This window comes from Dreissena polymorpha, chromosome 3 (assembly GCF_020536995.1).
Source record: "Dreissena polymorpha isolate Duluth1 chromosome 3, UMN_Dpol_1.0, whole genome shotgun sequence".
NCBI lineage: Eukaryota > Metazoa > Mollusca > Bivalvia > Myida > Dreissenidae > Dreissena > Dreissena polymorpha.
This window is the reverse complement of record NC_068357.1, coordinates 233,030-254,269: the sequence shown is the minus strand read 5'-3', so window position 1 is coordinate 254,269 and position 21,240 is coordinate 233,030. Positions and strand designations below refer to the sequence as shown.

Genomic DNA, 21,240 nt, shown 5'->3' with positions numbered 1-21,240 from the left:
AATATTTAAAGCAAAGCAGTAGAATTTACTATATGTAACATCGTAGCGCATTGAATAACACTTTGTCGTAATCTGTCTGATTTCATGAACAGTTCAATCGTTGATGTGTTATATCCCATTTTCATAACGCCTGAAAATTATTACATTCCGGGAAATACTCTCCAACCAGCACTTGTTCATACCATTGACATGTTCGCGGTGATTCGCGTGTTCGCAATAAATTTGATAAATGACAAAAAGGACAGTAGTAGCGTAGTACACCATCTTTAAAACAGACTGTCTGACAAAAAGAACGTAGCGACTTCGAAAAAGAAAATACCAATGTGTGTCAGATATATTTTATATAGATGTGTCGTGTTCTGAGAAAACTGGTGCAATCCGCACAGGCTTATCAGGGACGACACTTTTCGCCTTAATGGATTTTCGTGTAGAAGATTTTCTTTAAACGAAAAATACCATAATAGCGGAAAGTGTCGTCTCTGATTAGCCTGTACGGACTGCACAGGCTCATCTGGGACAACACTTTACGCACATGCATTATGCCCAGTTTTCTCAGAACGCGACTCAAATATTCGTTGTCTAAATAATCGAGTCTAAGTGATAAATAAGAGATTATTTGAAGTTGGTTATCAAGTAGACCTGTTTTAGAATAGCGGATAAAACGTATCTACCTGGTATTCATATTGTAGTATTTTTGTCACTAATATGTTAAGCAAATATGTCAAATGGTTATACCCAACAGCTGCTTTGAGAGAGTATACATATACCTGTTTAAAAACTAAATTTTAGCATGATAGAATACAAACGTCAAGTTCTAAACAAGATGTGTTTGTGAAACACAATGTCCCCCTATATGATATTTGACCTTGTAAGATGACCTTGACCTTGTGAAGGATGACCTTGACCTTTCACCACTCAAAATGTGCAGCTCCATGAGATACACATGCATGCCAAATATCAAGTTGCTATCTTCAATATTGCAAAAGTATTCATAAAATAAGCGATTTGGGACACATATATTTGACCTCTGACCTTGAAGGATGACCTTGACCTTGACCTTTCACCACTCAAAATGTGCAGCTCCATGAGATGCACATGCATGCCAAATATCAAGTTGCTATCTTCAATATTGCAAAAGTATTTATAAAATAAGCGATTTTGGCCACATATATTTGACCTCTGACCTTGAAGGATGACCTTGACCTTGACCTTTCACCACTCAAAATGTGCAGCTCCATGAGATACACATGCATGCCAAATATCAAGTTGCTATCTTCAATATTGCAAAAGTATTCATAAAATGAGAGATTTTGGCCACATATATTTGACCTCTGACCTTGAAGGATGACCTTGACCTTGACCTTTCACCACTCAAAATGTGCAGCTTCATGAGATACACATGCATGCCAAATATGAAGTTGCTATCTTCAATATAGCAAAAGTTATTGCAAAATGTTAAAGTTGGCGCAAACAGACAGACCAACAGACAGACCAACAGACAGACCAACAGACAGACCAACAGACAGGGCAAAAACAATATGTCCCCCACTACTATAGTGGGGGACATAAAAACTATCTCTATGCAATTGCATGAGTACAACTATAGTGCGATCAAATGAAATTGGAACCAGATAAGGCGAACTGATTTATTAATGAATTGCAAAGACACTTCATCTAATAACGAACTATTGAATTTATAGTTTGGCGATTGCGAAATTAATGTGATAAATGCTTTGATGTGTGTTTTAAAAAGTGAGACAAATGAGATCTCTGTAAGCTGTGTCATGATACACACACGTCTTAACTAGAGTGTCTGACAATGCGCCCTGATTGCCTTCAAAGTAGATAGTACAAATCGGATTTGGAACATCGACGTAAATTCTCTTTGAATAAATAATAGCTTCTTGGTAATGTAAATGAGAATTATTCTAAGTACGTAATCACGTAGAGCTGCTCTAGAGAAGCATGTCTATTTCTCAAAAAAACTCCGTAAACACAGGAATTCGTTATCGTAAACATGTGTGGCCGCAAAATAGCATCAGAAAAATTGCATGTCAACGGAATCATGTGATATATATATAACGACATACACATCATTATAAATATGTGATGGTGCAAATCTTTATTTTCTCTCTAGAAGTTGATCAATATCTTTTATTACACTGGAAGTCATCATCAGCGCCTTGCGAACAGAATTAAATCCTTCAAAACCTGAAAAATTGGAGATATTAAAGTCAAGACCACTCAATCTAGATTCTGACGTCACAGAAGCCTGACCGATGGGAATCGGCCTTCCATTCGGCGCGCACCTATCTTGCGCACGGAACGATTGCGAAGATGGCGGAAGTGTTGAACTAGTCGTGTCAGCACTAGAGGACGGAGAATGAATTTGTACAGATCTAGGCTGTGCATTAAATTTACCCATTCACAATAAAATATCAAACCGTGGCAAACGACTCTGCCCTTTTCCACCTTGTTGAACACATCCACAACTCGCAGTATAAAAATAATGTTTTGCAAAAATAATCATTACCACGTGTTTGATGATGTTTGAATATTTGTAGTCAATTTTACCTTTTGTTTATTTCATGACGTCTTTTGATTTGTTTTGTGGTTTCCATAAATTTCCCTCTTTTTACAAAAGCCATTAAAGTACATAACTTGATAAGGTATTATAGCACACGAGGCATATGTAAATGTTGAATGCAAACTCATTGATTTGTGGTTTAGGTTTTCTATGATTTGCCAACTTAACTTATCCTTAATTTAACATTACCTAGTAATCTCAATACAGAAATCAACATACTGAGGGCACTGAAGTTGCTCATTGTTGCACTAGGCAAAAATCATTACTTACAACAGACAGAAGCAACGTAAAAATAAAATGAAACAATTAAGATTCAAAAAGTTTTGCCTAGAATATGTCCAAATAAAATTCCTTTCAATTCAGAATCACAAATGTAAAATAATGCCATATTCATGAATGGCCTCGCAATTACGAGATCATAGAAATGCATACTGAAACTATACTGCTCATAAAAGTGCACCAACAACAAAATAAAAAATTTGTGCAAAGCTGCTTTCTAAACTTTACACTGTGATGAGTTGTCAATTAGTTGCTGTTAAAAGATGAAACCAAAAAAAATCTGTAAAATTTCGTTTACGAGCCAGGACTTTTTTCTTTCTTTAGCAAGGACCTTATAAAGGCCGCTTCCCTTCAGGCAATTTCATAAAAATTATGCAATTTTCCCCAAATTTCAAGCTTACTTTGGAAAATGTCTTCCCCTTTTCCAGTAGTGTGGATAAATATCCCCACAAAATGAAAGGCCAGTCCCTTTTTCCAAATAAAGAAAAAAAGCCCTGCGAGTACACCATACTTCACATGTAGATATTTAATTAATTTTGTAAAAATACTGACAGAGCAAATACTTTTGCAGATGTACTTTAAATCATGATATATTCTACTGGCTAAATATCAGCAACACATATTGTAACAACTTGAATAGTGACTTATACATATATAACTTGAATAGTGACTTATACATATATAACTTGAATAGTGACTTATTCATATATAACTTGAATAGTGACTTATACATATATAACTTGAATAGTGACTTATTCATATATAACTTGAATAGTGACTTATACATATATAACTTGAATAGTGACTTATACATATATAACTTGAATAGTGACTTATACATATATAACTTGAATAGTGACTTATTCATATATAACTTGAATAGTGACTTATACATATATAACTTGAATAGTGACTTATTCATATATGTATTAGCAACACAACCCAGATAAATCTGAATGTTATACAAATGTTCAGCAATTTTTAATTACCAGCAAAATTGAATTTCTGTGATTTAAGTGGATTTTTTACCATTGTTGTGCAACTGTACCTTATTTATTCACACAGCCCATCATGTAATCATATATAATTGGGCTATCCTCTGTGAAAAAGGGGTTTAATGCATGAGTGTAAAGTGTCGCCCAAGATTAGCCTGTGCAGACCGCACAGGCTAATCAGGGACAGCACATTCGGCCTAAACTAGATTTTTTGCTAAAATGAGACTTCCTTTAAACAGAAAATATCATAAAAGCAGACAGTGTCGTCCCTGATTAGCCTGTGCGGACAGAGCAACACTCAATTGTATTTAAAAAAAAATTCTAACTAAATATTTCATTCTTATTTGAAAGACTTATTTTGGATATGAAGGAAACCAAAATTATTTTAGCCCAAAAACGTTAACATTTAGATATATTAACGTCTTATGTACCTTCCAACAGCATAGTCCAAGTGACGCAGGCATGTTGTCCTCTTGTCTCACATGTGCAAGAAACCTGTTGGCACGCTGGATCAGGGACCGCACGCAGTACTTGCTGCCGGCAGAGGTCACAGGGGGCGCTTTAAGAGAGTAGGTGCGTTCTTCCAACTGAAAATGAATGTGGTGGCAATTTTCTTACATCAGGGTGTGATTTAAGACACAACCTGAGTGGAGGAAAATTCCATTACCCTCAACCATTTAAGTATTCAATGAAACTTTTCAGTTGCATAAACATCCAGGGAAAGTAAATAATTATTGGTAAAATTATTTTGACACTTAAAGGGATCAAATTGGCTAAATGGAGAAAAAATCACATCCTGGTTACATGGAAGTTTTGTTTGCTCATGGCTGTTGCATTTATTTTTGCAATATTTTAACAGTATTTCAGTTAAACTACATAGGTCCCTCAACCTGCTCACACTTTTCAAGGACAGGCCTATCAGAATAAAGCAGTTAACATGTACCAAGTGCACTTCTTGATACAGAGGAAGAGTCATAGAATAATTTCACACTAACAAACCAACAGTTATTTCCATGAGTTTTGGAAGAATAGGGGACCGTTTCAATAAACATCGTAGTACACATTTACGATACGATACATTTTTCGAAGATCTATTGCTCCATATCATTTGATTAAAAATTTTCAGTACTTAATTAATTACATTGGCATCTCAAGCGCGGTATATAATTGATGAGCATGGCGAGCTTGTTCGTCTACTTATTAAGATTACAAATTTCTCTCGTAAGTTTAAATTGTTGTACGATCGTTTATGAAATGCTGCCCTGGTCAATAATTCTCATGATATACTGACCTTGTTCCCATGCGCTATAATATGTTGGAAGAACTGGCCAGTCATGCCCTGCGATACAAGCACACTGCCATCCCCTGGGTACACTTCCACAATCTTGGTTGTTTGTAGCCTCACAATCCTGGTATAGAAATAAAGGGTGATATTGAAATAGTCCAATAATTGAGTAACAGTTTAGACAGGCACATAAATACACATACTTTAAGTAGCCATCTATAAAGCTGTCGGTAGAAGGGTTCAACAAAAATGTCTGCTTAGAACAAATGATCAGCAAGTCTGGGCAAAAAATGTTACTAGAAGAGTGTTAACAAAGTTTCACTCTATCTATATAGGAAAACAATCATGCCGCCTCATGGCTGTGTTTTTCAACTGACCGGTTTATATATCATTTAAATTAAAAAATGTAGAATTTTTTTATGAAGATTGGGAAATAAACGTGACCTCTAGGATGTTCAAAATGTTATACTGTAGCCATATAAGGAAAGCTTCCCCAGTCCGTGGCTGCAATATTTTTCAACAGACTGGAACCATTTTAAAAGTTGGCATATATCATCAGAACAAATGTTTTGAGCAACTTTCGTGATCAACGGGTAAAAAATTTGACTTTTAGACTGTTCACAAGATTTCAAGCGTCAGATAAGAAAACTGACCCACCCTATGGTGGCGATGTTTTCCAATGGACCGGGAGCATTTTTCAAACTCAGCCAAGATATAATTTGGACAAACATTCTGAGAAATGTACAAGAAGATTCGGCAATAACTGTGACCTCTAAAAAAAACGCACAATTCTCTGGCAGCAATGTTTTTCAAACAAGCAGACTCATGTTTGTTACCCAGTTTGAACTCTGCCAAGATATTATTGAGGCTAATGATGTTACCAAGTTTGAACTCTGCCAAGATATTATTGAGGCCAATGATGTTACCAAGTTTCATGAAGATTGGGCAATTAATGTTACCACTTGAGTGTTCACAAGGTAAATGTTGAGGACAAACAACAGGCGTGGAATGACCTACGACACATGAGTAGAGTTATTAGAAAACTGGGCATAATGTATGTGCGTAAAGTGTCGTCCCAGATTCGCCTGTGCAGTCCGCACAGTCTCATCAGGGACGACACTTTCCGCCTAAATTGGATTTTTGCTAAGAAGAGATTTTATTTAAATGAAAAATGTCACAAAAGCGGAAAGTGTCTTTCCTGATTAGCCTGTGCGGACTACACAGGCTAATCTGGGACGACACTTTACGCACATGCATTATCCCCAGTTTTCTCAGAACACTACTCAAATGGGAGACAAAAGGTGATCCCAAAAGCTCGCCATAAATATGTTGTGCAGTGCCTTGTTAGCAAAAACAGAAATAAAATGGACGAAGCTCTGATGATTGTGAAATACATACATTTAAACATGTTACTGATGTAAATTTATGATATTAAGGATGTATCATTTTATATAACCATAAGGGAATTTAACAAAAAGTGCAGTTACATCATTCCACAAAAATTACTTCAACACTAATACTGCACAATTTAAAAGGACAACTCTGTGTAGAATTCCCACAATTGTATGGCACACAATCAAAGGGAGACTACCATGTATGTGTTTAAATTAAACTAATCAACACTTACATGCACAAAATTTAGGGAATATTATTAGGCTATTTAACAGCATTTTGTACAATACAGCTATACATGCATATTTGTATAAGAACAAAGCTGACAATCTAAATTTTGAGGGGCAATTGGCGTGCCAAATGTGTGTATGCACGCTGTGTACAAATATATAAAAGTACTGTACACAATGCTGTAAAATTATATTTTTATTACATCTATTTCATGCTTTGCGTAACATTTAATTCCATTAGCCAAGTCAACTATTTATTACAAGGTCAGGTCCACTCATTTATTAACATTGAGTGATGTTACATGTAGCTGCAAACACAGTGTTTCTTGAGAAATAAGCCCTGTGAGAATACTTATTTATGAAGAAAGTTGTTTCTAAATTATTTCAATCATATTTATTTTTAAGCCATATTTTGGTAGCTCTGCAATTAGTCTGGTTTCTACTTTTTGTCTACTAAATTGACTCAGGAATGATCCGAAATGAATTTTCAAAACTGGACGGTCCACATACAGAATATATCAGACGCATGTTCATCCTATATGGTGAAATATTGGAAAGCCATGTGGTTCAAATTGCAACATCTGATTGGATGACATAAAAAGGTTCATAACCCTTTGCATGCTGGGAAATTCGTCGTCTGCTTAAATGTCGTCTGCTGAATTTCTAAAATTAGCTATTTCTTTAAAAAAATATCAAAGAATACTATCATAATAGCGAACAGATTGGATCCTGATGAGATGCCACATTCTGTGGCGTCTCATCTGGATCCAAACTGTTTGAAAAGGCCTTCAAAATTCAGTTCCAGCACTGAAAGAGATAATAATACTCTGAAGTGCATGAATGATATACTTGCATAGATTGTGTTTATATAAACACAATGTTAAATGAAACTACACTGTTGTTTTAACCCTTTCAGTGCTGGAACCGAATTTTGAAGGCCTTTGCAAACAGTTTGGATCCAGATGAGACGCCACAGAACGTGGCGTCTCATCAGGATCCAAACTGTTTGCTATTCTGATAGTATTCTTTGAAAAAAATCGAAGAAAATGCTGATTTTAGAAATTCAGCAGATGACATTTTAGCAGACGACAAATTTCCCAGCATGCAAAGGGTTAAAAATCATCAAAAGCACCTCATATGAAAGGCACATCACTAAATTATTTGACATTACTTAAAGAGACACTACCCAGTACTTCAAATTCAGTCTTGAAAGACAACACCAACCTGTAAATGACGCCATCAATGAGGATCACTTTGAGACGTCCCTGGGACAGAGTTGAAGGGTCTTCAGCAGGATTTTTGCCATCATCGTACACATTTTTCCCGAAGACCTTGTGCAAATGTTGCCCGGGGCAGGAAAGTGGCAAGGGATCTGGGACCAGGGACATGCAGCACTCCTTGCGATTGATCTTTCGAAGGGATGTCGGGTCAAACTGCTTATTCAAGAGACTGCCATTTTTATCTGAAAATATCAAATAAATGTACAAGACCTACTTTGACATTCCCCAAATTAGCAATTGGCTACTTATAATTGATTTTTTGTCTTCTTGAAACGCCATAAAACAGACAAAATGAGAATTTCTAAAACTTGAAGTTCTACAGTAAATATGGCTTCAGAAAAATTTGAGTTAGGGGAGGGTTGCCCTGATTTATAAAATGATATATGTTGTAGTTAACACCATGTTCTTTTATGTTCTATTGTATCGATATTCTCTGCTTGCACTGGCCCCCATGCAATACCCTAATCATTTAACCATGATTTTCAACATTTTTAAAACCTGGTAAAATGAAAATAAAAGACAGTACCATACACAATTATACATACCTGGTGAAACTTTCTGAACACCCTTTTCTGCCAGATCTTTTGCCATTTTGACTGTGTTTCTCAAATACGCTGGGCACTCGTCACACGAAACGTGTCGTGTCAGCCAAGTGTAGCGATGTCTCGTCTTTGAACTACAGTCCACCGTCTTTTGGTTCAATCCTGTCTGCGCCCCCGTTTCCTTCAACCCTGTCATCAGAGCCCGTTCAAAGCAAACATTATCCTGAAGTGACATGCCTGCATGTTTACGTTGATCCTCAACCCAACATGGAACTGATATGGGATCATGTTTCTGAGGTAAAGCAGCCGACTCTGTGCTACGGTTCTCAATTTTGTTTTCATGACTCGTGTTGATGCCAGCCTTTAGAGGTTTCGTGCCAAACTGCTCACACAGAAAACTTCCCTCATAGTTATCCCCACAAGCCCTTTGTTCTAGGCCCTCCGTCGGAGTAGAAAATGGCCTGAACTTCGCATTATCATCGGTTGAGGCGTTATGCAGCGTAAACGGACTACCACTTCCAGCACTCAGGGACTGTGGACTGTCTGCGCAACTTGCTTGAGTTATCGGTGAAAGATTTAACCCCTCACCAATTTGAATATTCTGCTTCACAATATCTGGTGTGAGAGATCTATGCTTAGGATTTATATCAATGTAACGTCCTTCAATCTCTGTTTTTTCAGCTTTTACAACACAGTTTTTCACATGTGTATGACCTTCTAGTTCATTTATCTTTCCAGTATTTAAATCATCGACCTTCTTACGCGCTTCAATTCCTTTTCCAACTTTCTTTTTATCGTCACTGAGGTGGGACAGGTAACAGATGGTGAAATCTTGTCTATGAGGGGAGAGTACTAAACTTGCAAATTCGTCCTTTGACGTTATCGCCACACTACCATCTTGGCAAACCTCTGTGCATTCTTCTGTCACTTCTTTAGGCCAGGCTATCTCAGGAATGTTTGCGTACAGGTCCTGTGTTCATAGGAAATATGATTTAGTAAGTCTAAACATCTTAATTTGCATAATGCATGCAACAGGATTGGAACACAAGTTTTATAACATTATAAGGTTTCTCTTGAAATAAAGTACTGTTTACAAATTAAGATAATCAATCAATTTCCTTGCTTCACAGTGATGTGACGTCATTACTTTAAGGTCATGACCTTACCCAGTTTAACCTTGTTTTTATACTTGGAAAAGCATTCAATCCATAGAACATTTTTTAGTTTCAGTGCATTTTCATTTTTTTATCCAAAGACAATACAAATATTTGAAGGGTGAATAGCGTGGGCCATTAAGGGAAAATCAAAATGTCCTGCTCGGAGAGTGATCAGAGAGAAAACCTTGATTAACATATTCAATACCTGTTAATAAAAATCACAGACAGATGTTGGCCTTCAAAACAACTGGGCAACTTACCACAATTTGATCTTGTTCCAACAATTCCTGACACAGAAACGGGCGTTCTGCAAACCTGCAACACAATTTTGATTGCTAAAATTATTGAATAGTTACTCCTTTTTCCTATTTATTTTATTTTGGAAGTCATAAGTACTTCACAATACTGGAATACAAATATTGAGATGAAGAAACATCACACTAACCAACTTGTGCGAAATCTGCGCAATTAAAATGAAAGTCAAGCAAGTGAATATTTTAAATACCTATATCGGTAGTCACACAAGAAGCACATTTTCACATTAAAATTGGGGCAAGAGCTCTCAAAAGTTAGCCTCAAGACTGAAATTATTATTACTTCTAGATATACATGTAATAAAACATCATCATTTGAACAATAATGTGTTTACCTGTTTCTAAAATCCAGCGCAGCTAGTAACAAGTCTTTAAATTGACTAGTGGCATACTGACATCTTTGTTGTACAGACTTCAGCCCTGAAATTCAATTGTTACATTTTTTACTTTTACAGTAAATATAAAAAATACTAATATGAACAGCCATTTTATGACTTTTAACTTTAAGCTTCTTGACATTGAATTGGAACAAGAGTGTCCATAAACCTTCACAAAGATGGATATTAAAATGTATTAAATTAAAAAGGAATTTTTTTTACATAACAGCGTTCTTTATGACCATTATCACATTGAATAATATGCATACAGAATGTTCATTAGTTTAGCATTGAATATAATTTTTCTGAATATGTGTGTACAAACTGCCTTGAAAACTGTCTATTCATATTAGACGTAACAGTCCCTTACTGACTAATACATGTACTACAAAGCTGAAATGAAGCAAAAATACAATTGTTAAAACTTACATTGTGAAATAGTATTACAGTATAAACATACCATGTACAGGGTGAGCATCTTGCATGCAGTGATGTGTGAATGATGAACCGCAGGGAAGGACGTGCAACCGAGACCCATCAGAGTACCTCACCTCCGTAGCATCATTGCTGTACAGCACCATCATTGTGGGACGCACTGGCATGATGAAAACTGAAAGATTTGGGTTCTCTTTTTTAGGCAGCTTTTTTTCAGATGTTTATAGTTCAGAAAATAGGCTATGTAATCAAATTGGATTTCAAGATTCACAAGATCAAATTTTGTTAAGAATTTTAACAACAAGAAACCGTCGGAGATGGGTGATGCTCCCCAAAGGTTTTTTTTGTCACAATATTGCACTATATATTCAGATAAAAGAAAACGTCTTGAGGGGCATTACTTTGTACAAAACAATACGATGGATGGTTTAGCAATTTAAAAATTTCAAAGGGCCATAACTCTCTGAATAAATCATCTAACCAAAACGCATAAATAACATGCGCATCTCCTAAAGGTAGTTAAGCTTCGCATAAAGCTTCATTGAGTTCCAGTCAGTAGTTGGGAGGACAAGAATTGCACAATATGTACAGTTTATAGAAAATTTCAAAGGGCCATTACTCTGTGAAAAATCATCTGCCCAGAACCAGCTGATAATATGCACACCTCCTGGTAGTGAAGCTTCCCATAAAGTTTAATTGAATTACGGTCATTAATTGTTGAGAAATAGCCTGGACAAAAATTGTGCACGGACGGACACACACACGGACAGACAAAGCGGCAACTATATGCTCCCCCCAAAAATTTTATTGGGAGCATAAAAATGACAGATTGCACACAAACCATCACACAACTACATGTAAAAGTGTTTATTATTTTTTAAGATTTACCCCACTTTGCCCAGATTAAAACAAGGCCTTGTTTTTTGTGAAAATGCTTCATCACAATTATAAGGGCTCTATTCAGGAGTGGAAACAAGTTTGTTTAATAAGATTTGACATTGTGACCTATATTTTGACCTCACTTAATCAAGATTCTTACTTGACCATGATAATGTCAAGATACATTATATATTCTAGCCTGGTTTCCTAAAGATTTTGTAAAGACTTTGTCATGAGAACAGTTTTTCAAATATTTTTTATTATTTAACCTGGTCAGGAAACAAAAATAATATTTTGAGGCACTTGACTGTAGGACAAGTTCCAGTCCTTTTCCACTAATCCTTTTTTATTTGTACTACTTCGCACGGAATTGTTCAATACATCATGTAAATTGATCATGTTTAGCATCTTTTAAGATGACAGTACCAGACTTCCCACAAACTGTTGGTACGACGGACAAGACCAACATATTTTGAGATGGTCTTTTAATTATTCAAAAATTACCTAGGCCTAAACCGGAGGGCCCATCTTCATTATTCTCAAAGTTCCTACATGATTGTTTTTAATTAGATCACATTAGTATACAGCTAATTGAATTTTCAGTTTGGTAAAAAAAATGTTTTGGTTCAGGGTACCCGACCGACCCTATTTTTTACCCCCAACCCTAACATTGTTTTGGTCAGCGGAAAAAATCCGATAGCGATGTTTTTCGCCGGTACGGTACAGTACTAGTTTTACCTATAGGGCATTGTATCCAATAACGACAAATCCATTTGTTTACGCTTTATAAACATTCCGGCGTCCACGTCTCTAAAATTGGCGATACACATCGCAAATTGTGACCACACAAAAAAATTCATCTCAACACAAATTGGTTTCCAAGTAAAAGATTCATACCAAAATATTTGCTTAAAGTCGATGTTAACATGGTTAACACAAGGAAGTACTGAATTATTCACTACTAAAATTGTCCGTCAGTGTTCACATTACCCGGACGTTTGCATTTTGGTAGATTCTGTTCCAAACACTGCTTATTAAAACAGGAAAATGTTAGATACGAAAACATCAATATATAAAATATCTGATGCAGGGCTCGAATTTAACATTTCTTTCTACTAGCAAAAAATTGCAAGCAGCTTAAATACCAGCTCGCAAAATCAAAAACCATTCTCGCAAATTTTGCTGGAAACATAAATAAAAGCAAGTTTGGACATTAGTTTAGTACTATTAAAACTAAATAACATATGACATCAACCACAAGTTTTGGTGTTTTATATGAAGTTATTTTTCCCACTTTTTCACTGTTTTCATGGAAGAATTTACTTTCCTTTTTTTTCTCTCAACTCAACGGTTAACTTTACTTTATATTTCGTATTGTTATTTCAATCTGTAGGCAAAAAGAAACTAGTTATTGTTCGCTTCGACGACATGGCTGTTCAGGTTTTTTGTCTTTTATAGTGAACATGTGTGGATAATCGACTGTTTCATTATCTTTGTACCAATACCATCTGCATATATGTACTATAAGTATACCAGTCTACATACAAGGTGCGAGCTTCCACATATGGGTATTCGGACGTTCTATTAATTGACCTGCGGTTTAGCATTGAGCGCATTTAGCAATATAACTCTTTTTTTTCACTATTTCTTCACTCGCAAAAAAATTATAGTGGCTTCAAACTTAACTCGCAATCTGTATTTTTCACTCGCATTTTGCGAGTGTGCGAGTGTTAATTTTGAGCCCTGTGATGTCTAACACCGATTGGAATAAATCAATCAACTTATTTCAAAATAAGTCAAAATTTAGCGCATCTTAACTACAGAAAATAAAAATCTATTTTTAGCACATTATGCACATATCTCTCTTCTGTGACTTTTCTAAAGTTCACCAGTGACTTCCAAATTCAACCTTACACTACAAAATAAATACTGTTTACTTTGCGATCATTTTCGCCGTTTTTACACAATCTTGGGACCTGAGTGCACTGTTATGAAGTAGGAAGCGAGACAATTCACCCCCAAGACAATTCACCCCCAGAAGACAATTCACCCCCTAGACAATTCACCCCTGCTCCCTGGACAATTCACCCCCATATAGTTAATGTTTTTGTGTTTTTTTTCTGTTTGTTTAGGATTTAGTAATTATGAATAACTGTTTTCTAAGGATAGTTATTTGTATTCTATTATTTTTTATAAAGATCTAATAAAAGCACATAAAGATGTTCTTAGAATGTCTTTCTTTTTTTCCATAAAATTACTTGCAATTGGAACATAAGTGTGCTTTTTATCTATTGATGTTTGTTTTTATTATTAACAACATATTATTATTTTTTTATGACATTAAATATTTGATTATGTGTTTTTGTCTTATTTAATAATGTTTTTTATTAATTAAAACAGTTTATATTTGTAAAAGGTGTATAAGTAATAATGGTATTGGATAGATTATTTGGAAATAATCCAATGTTTTTTATTTGATAAGTTATGCAAGATTTCGAAATTTTCATAATATTACTATATTTATTTTTAAATGGGAAATATAATAATAAAATATCTGTCACATAATCACTCTACAAAGTAACAACACCTAAAAACAAGAGCACCGCCTTACATGGGTCTCTGTGAATCCACTCACCATTTCACCATGTACATATGTTACTGACAGAATTCGCAAAAGGCAAATATGTACTACAAAATAATAATCATTTGAATATGTGATAAATGTAAAACCTTTATGAATATAAAAATACATTGTATTTATGGATGAAAAATGAATACATGATGTGTTCTCTTATGTGAATTCTGTATGCAGGTTAGCATTAGTACAGAGGGTTATTAAAAGGCAAAAGATGCATAAAGAGCTATCATTCCTAGCTCGTTATGCATCATGAAATGATGAATAATATACAATGACGTAACACCCCATGTGCAATGTTAATCATTTGGTCAGTGTATAAACAATCATTGGTGCATTAACTGATCCTTTTTCACCCTGAAATCAGTCGACTGGTTAAAAAAAGTATGAAAAAACAAACAATACCTACCCTCCTACATTTTTCTGGCCTTGTTCACTGAACCAAAAGTATTTTTTTGTTTTTTACCTTTCAATAAATAAACTTAACATTTAAGTCCAACTATCAATAAGAAAAACAATGTTTGAATAAAAGAACATGTAAAATGGAATATTTTATATGCATGTATATCATTCATGCCAGATGTCCTGATCTTGGCGGGACAGTCCTGATTTTCGGCTGTTTGTCCCAATGTGACACAATTTGTCCTGACATTCGTACAAAATGATGTTCTATATGGTCACAATAAAATTCACTATTCAAGCTCCGTCTGGCTTAAAATACCAATGCTAATCCCTTTATGGCCCCCTAATTAATAAACCATATCTACTAGTCGAGTGATCCAGTGTTGATTTTGACATTTTATCAGTGCTCTATCGGCAATTTATTGATATTATCGGCATTCACACCATGGTGTTTGTATAATAGGGTCGCTAATTGCTAGCGATAGATGCATCGAAGTGACGCAGACTGCTTTAGTTAATGGTCCAAATAAAGTCCAAATATTCTATTAAGCGGTATTCAGTGCATTATACCACCTGAGACAATAAAACCTGTCAACACACCAGTTTTGTATATCAAACAAATTGAGCGCTGACCGATACAAATTGATCATATAAATTTTCTTTCTTTTGTTGCTGATTTTCAGAAAATAATTTGTACCTATTGCATCAGTCTAAATTTAGAGTTAATTGATGGTTGGTTGAGTAAAACAGTGCTATGCGGGCACATCGCGTTGAACGATAATGCATGCCTCTGTCCAAGATTGAAGTCAAATAGAGGCAAACCCTACATTTCACGTTATGGATTCATCCCCATAGTGCACATGTGTGTTTACTTCCAGAAAAGGTGAACGTCTGTGTTCATGAAATTTGTAAACACATTTACTGTCAATATTTGCCAGAAATTATGAGGTTTTGTAAGTAATATACATATTACTGACTACAGTAAAGGTGGCATGAGTGATCGTTATAGGTGTCCCGCTTTTTTATCAAATGTCCCGACATTTTTAATGGAATGTCCCAATTTGGACCTGAACATTCAGGGTTTGACACTTAGGCACGTCCAACAGATATTGTCTAGTAAGATCGGTGGTCGGGCTAGTAAAACTGCGGGCTAGCTTGTCCGACTGGTCATACATAAATTTAAAAAAACCTGTACTGATTCATATAACTATAAATAACTGCTGTGAAAACCTTAACTTTTAATGTGTAAAATTACTCTTGTATCCGTAATTTACATTACATACAAACAAAACAAGTATATTTAAATAAACGCGGAGCATTCACATGATTCATCGCTATTTATAGACGCAAAGGAGAGCTTCCTGCAGAAATTGCTTTTTTCAATTGGTCAAGTTGTCATGAATATTAATGATTTTCTGCAGTGTCGTAAAACTGTAGAGCATGATTTTACGACTGCTATCGAAAATCGGTATCGTCAATGTAAACATTTTTGCGTAGCAGCAAACAAGATAATGTAATTTAAAGAATGGCTTTGTTTAAGTTCGGATTTTTGTCCGACAAATCAGTTAATAAAAAAGAATCTGACGCTTCACTGACACGAAACGTAAATATGAAGAAACACGAAAACGTCAATTTTATCCTAGTTAAAATCGAGTCAGTTCCCATGGCTTGAATTCGACGAAGAAAAGCAAAAAAAGGGTTATTTTATTGTTTTACTCTATGTATAAAAAATCTGGTGTTCACTGATTAAACAGTAACATGACACAATTGTGTTCATTTGCTATGTTTTTTATGGTCTAGTAGACATCAGGTTTGGGCTAGTACATTTTAAGAGGAGCTTGTCTGACAGTCTTGCTGTAAAAATAGTTAATGTCGAACCCTGACATTTCTAGCATGTATGATGTATACAGAATATAATCAATTGCAAATATGCCATGGGGACATGTACTTGATGAAGGCAAGACGCGAAGTGCTCTTTTAAACTTTGCAGTTTTCTAATCAAAGCTCTTATGAAGACAGTAACAACCATCAACACTTAACTATAAAAGAAAGTTAACACATGTTGTCCGATTGTGCTCAAATCTCCCGATCCAGTTAAAAGTTTAAATGTCAAAGCTGTCAAAAAGCTGAAAAGGCCAAACTGGCGCAAGTGTCGCGAATATATATGACAACCTGATAAACCGCCTTACCAAAAGTATTCCTATACGAAATTCAAATAATTGTTATCCGATAATAACATTTGTATTTATATAGCAATTCATTAATATACTTTGATGTGCCTATGGTGCTTATTTTTTTAGAAAAGGCACCGTGTCCTATGTAAACAAACAAGTTTAAAATTGTTCCCGAATATTGTTTAGAGTTTTCGGTCTTTTAGGTTACAAACAACTAAATGTTTTTTTAATAGACCATGCATTTTTATTTAATTATTACAAATCCCTACAAATAACCAAATGTACACTAATATTCAATAATACTTCTTTCATTGACTGTTCATTTTATTCCATTTTATTCATTTTTAATACAGAAAGTCTGAACGATATTCGGCCCATAGGCAGACGGGACAAACGGATAAAAAGAATAAGGCTTCATATGTATGTATCCAATACCAACGGCCTATCAATTAGTGTTTACTTCTTCAACCGGTATACATGTAGAGTATCGGCGATATATTTAAAATACAACGTATAAAGATGCTGTTGTTAATGTTTTTGTCGTAGATGTCTAATCCCTTTACAACAAAATACTGACTTTATGGATTAATATATTTACATTATGAGATGTAAACAGTCGTTAATCTGCTGGACTACTGACATCCTCAGTCGAGAGCCACCGATCACTGAATGTTTCGACCCATTAATCGTTAATTCATTAATTGTTATTTGTATGCCCCCGAAGGAGGGCATATAGTGATCGGACAATCCGTCCGTCTGTCCGTCACACTTTGCGCTTAGGTTTCGAAAATTCTCATAACTTCTATGTCGCTTCAGATAGCAATTTCATATTTGGCATGTGTGTATATATGGACATGGCATTTCCATACGCACACAAATTTTGACCCCTGTGACTTAGCTTGACCTTGAACTTAGGGTCCGCGTTTAGGTTTCGAAATTTGCGTTTAGGTTTCGAAAAAAGCTCATAACTTATATCGTAATATCGTAACATCGTAATATCGATATGATTACTGTAGAAATATATGCTTGTTATTGTTAGTTACTGAAATCCTATGTTTCTGAAAATTACTGTAGAAGTATTTTATTCCAAATGCGTTATGACATACTATTATAAACTGTGCGTGTAAATTCACGTATATATATTATTTTAATATATTATAACATTTTATTGTGTTGCTTACAGAAATAAAATTGGACTGTCTTGGCAAGATCGTTTTTTCTAAATTAATATCATCAAATCACCAGGCAAGGAATATATATATAGATTTAATAATTAGGGCTAAACACAGAAATAGAAATAACATTATATGAATAACATTAAGCGCACGAAACAAACATCGAAATATCCTAAAAGATCCAAAAGATCCCGAGTAAGAAATAAAAGTTAATCGGTAGTAAATATATCGGATTAAACATGTAGATGCGTTTAATTGGACTGTAGCGGTGACATGTTTATGCGACGCACTGGGTATGTCTCATTCGTGAGTCAGAGAGCAACTAAAAAGATTTCAGCAGTAACGTCCACCTGTTCCATTAACAATTGTGGATATACTCTATAAAGCTTTTTGATAGTGTGCATTTCGATGGACAAAAAAACAACAACACACAAAACCTACATTTCAATTGATTAAATTTCAACTAATCACGAATTACCCGGTATATATTTTCGATTTGACAACTTTGAATCCAGAATCATTAACAACGCATCGATTTATAACAGTTCATGTAAAACGCATCATTACTATAGCATGGCCGAATGTATTTTATGGTAAGGTCGATGAGTATTTAAACCTGCCCATTTGAAAAAAATGCCTATCCAGTTGTAATTGGAGAACAGAATAATGCCACACAGCGTATTTCTACCTGCATTGACAATAATAGCTGATCTTGTAATTTGACACTTTACACGTTAAGTATAAACTTGATTGGTAAAGTTGGAAGCGCGATTTCAGCCTATACAACGGAAATATTTAATTCAATAGTTGTTTACATTTACAATTGATACGATCAACAAATAAGGATAAAATAGCGGTGTGTTGCTCTCGTGTAAGACAAATGTTTATCAGCCAACTAACTAGACCTTGTATAACATGGCGGAGAATTCAGATCAAGAAGAAAATCACTCTTGTGATGAGTACCGTTGTTTTGTTCTTCGTGTATTGGAAGTTTGGCACATTTAATGGTAAGTTTAAGGGTTTGTTTGCGCATATATACATGTCTGTATTATATGATCACAGCTAAATATTTAATTCGCACACAACCTAAAATATCTACTCATGTCGTCGTATTTTGAAAGTTGATCCTTAGCAAGCAGAAAATAAAAGTACAGTGTTCCATTGTCGCTGATTTAGATTTCAAATGTGGGCATACATGTGTTTATTGACGGAAGAAAGTAACCGTTGTCGTGGATTTTGTACAGACTACTTCTCCGCGAAGTTCAACCACGTGAATGTATACAATGTATATCAACAACAATGTTGCTGATTTTATATCACGGTCGTAAATGAAATATGAATCGACATTATAGGCGTGAAAAATCAGGGTTTGTCAAAACACAGGTACCCTTAAACCGACCTTATCATAGACCTTTGACTTAAAGTGATATTATGGGCATCTATCAGTTGATAGGAGTCTATCTCAACCGTTGTTTCTTTTTGGTGTTTTTACTTCGTAAACACTTATGTTTGTAATGCAGCATCAACATATCAAAACAATATCTCGGAAAGAGAAAAATAATGCATTTAAATATCAACCGTACTTTCGTTTTGACAAATGACGACAGAAATAATTCGATTTACGATGTGAATCTAAAATTGGTTTTAGTGCAGATTCGTTCATACGACACAACGACACTTTTTTGTTTTACGGATCTATGTCGGTGTTTAAAATTAAATAATTGCTTAAAGTGATATTATGGACATTTTTCACTGTTGAATTGATCTTAAAAGAATTAACAGGTCAAAAGAATTAGTTAAAATATGGTTACTGACCAATTATCTGCAACTCATCTTGCTTCCAGTTGTTTATAAATATATATATATATTATATTTGATATTTTACATGACTGGTGAGTCAAATAAGCCGAAATGATCCGTAAAATAAAATACCGAACATAACAAAATCTGCCTTAGGTAGTCGGAAATACCCGACCCCGCACTATTTGAAATTACATTTTGCATGTTTTCGTTCAGTAAAAGTATCATAACTTAGACATTTACGAAGTACTAGTTATACTTTACGAGAATTAAAATTAAGAATTTGGATTTGACTAACATGTTCTCTTACCCTCGATTCGAGCCCGGGACCGCTGAGCACAAAAGCTAACGCTCTACCACTGCACCGGGCACGCTTCAAATTGCATATGGACAATATGAGCCTTATTTTGGTGCTCAGCTTTTTTCCGAAATATCACGGAAAAGCGTGACAATTTTTATTTTATTTTACCGACTTTGAATTATGATTGTCTATAAATGAACCAATATTTTAAAGATTTGCCTAAGTCGGAAGTGTTATAATACACACATTCTTTTTTAATGTATAAACATTATTATCAAAATCGTCCATTTACTCAACTGTGCACAAGTCTCTTTAATACCCGATTGAGAATCAGAGATTCCTTTAAGTTGGTCTTTTTTAACGTGTTTTTATATTGGTATATATTGGACATTGTCATGCAGCAAGATCTCTGTTGGCTAGATAAAACTGTATATCAATTATCCGAGAATAAGACCCTTTGATTTATTATAAGTCCAAATCAGGACAAAGGTAGGGTAAAAGTAAGGTCTATTAATATGGTTCGATAGTCAGTGGTGTAACACTGGGTAATTATAACAGAGGGCAATCCCTCTCGCAGCATGAAGATACATGGGCGTATATTATATACCATTCCTGTCATACGTTTTTGATGTTTTTTTTGGCAAGTAACCTGAAAATAATATTTATTTTGTTCTGTCTGAAATAAGAAGCATTTTTAAATCACGGAAATGAAATGCATATTAATCAATACAGTTAGATGCACTTTGAAAGTGTGCAAAATTATCATTAAATCTATAGCCTAGTTAGCAAGTAATTTATTATTTTTCAAACGGTACCGCTTTTAAAACCGAAAGTAGGATTTCTATACGTATACGTCAATTTCGACAAACACGATTATTTTTAAGTTTTAAAACGCAAAAAGACGGATTTCTACCTTGTAACCACAAGATATATTTTAATTGGCACAGATAAAATTAAATCTATAGCCTAGTTAGCATGTAATTTATTATTTTTCAAACGGT

General features: G+C 34.8%; 3 protein-coding genes across 5 annotated transcripts in view; all 3 read left to right on the top strand.

The window, feature by feature from the left end:
* LOC127874948 (uncharacterized) overlaps positions 1-21,240 on the top strand; it is a 175,170-nt gene that overhangs the window by 11,045 nt on the left and 142,885 nt on the right. The window lies entirely within an intron of this gene.
* LOC127872701 (uncharacterized) overlaps positions 1-21,240 on the top strand; it is a 436,069-nt gene that overhangs the window by 364,434 nt on the left and 50,395 nt on the right. The window lies entirely within an intron of this gene.
* The window catches only part of LOC127872710 (uncharacterized), a 30,619-nt gene that overhangs the window by 7,565 nt on the left and 1,814 nt on the right, over positions 1-21,240 (top strand). The window contains exon 1 of one of the 3 annotated variants that reach the window (XM_052416046.1): positions 18,670-19,145. The exons of the other annotated variants lie outside the window; for them this stretch is intronic. Coding sequence (XP_052272006.1) covers positions 19,019-19,145 — 127 coding nt within the window. The 5' untranslated portion in view covers positions 18,670-19,018. Of the gene's footprint in view, positions 1-18,669; positions 19,146-21,240 lie in introns of those variants that run through there. 3 annotated transcript variants of the gene reach the window in all.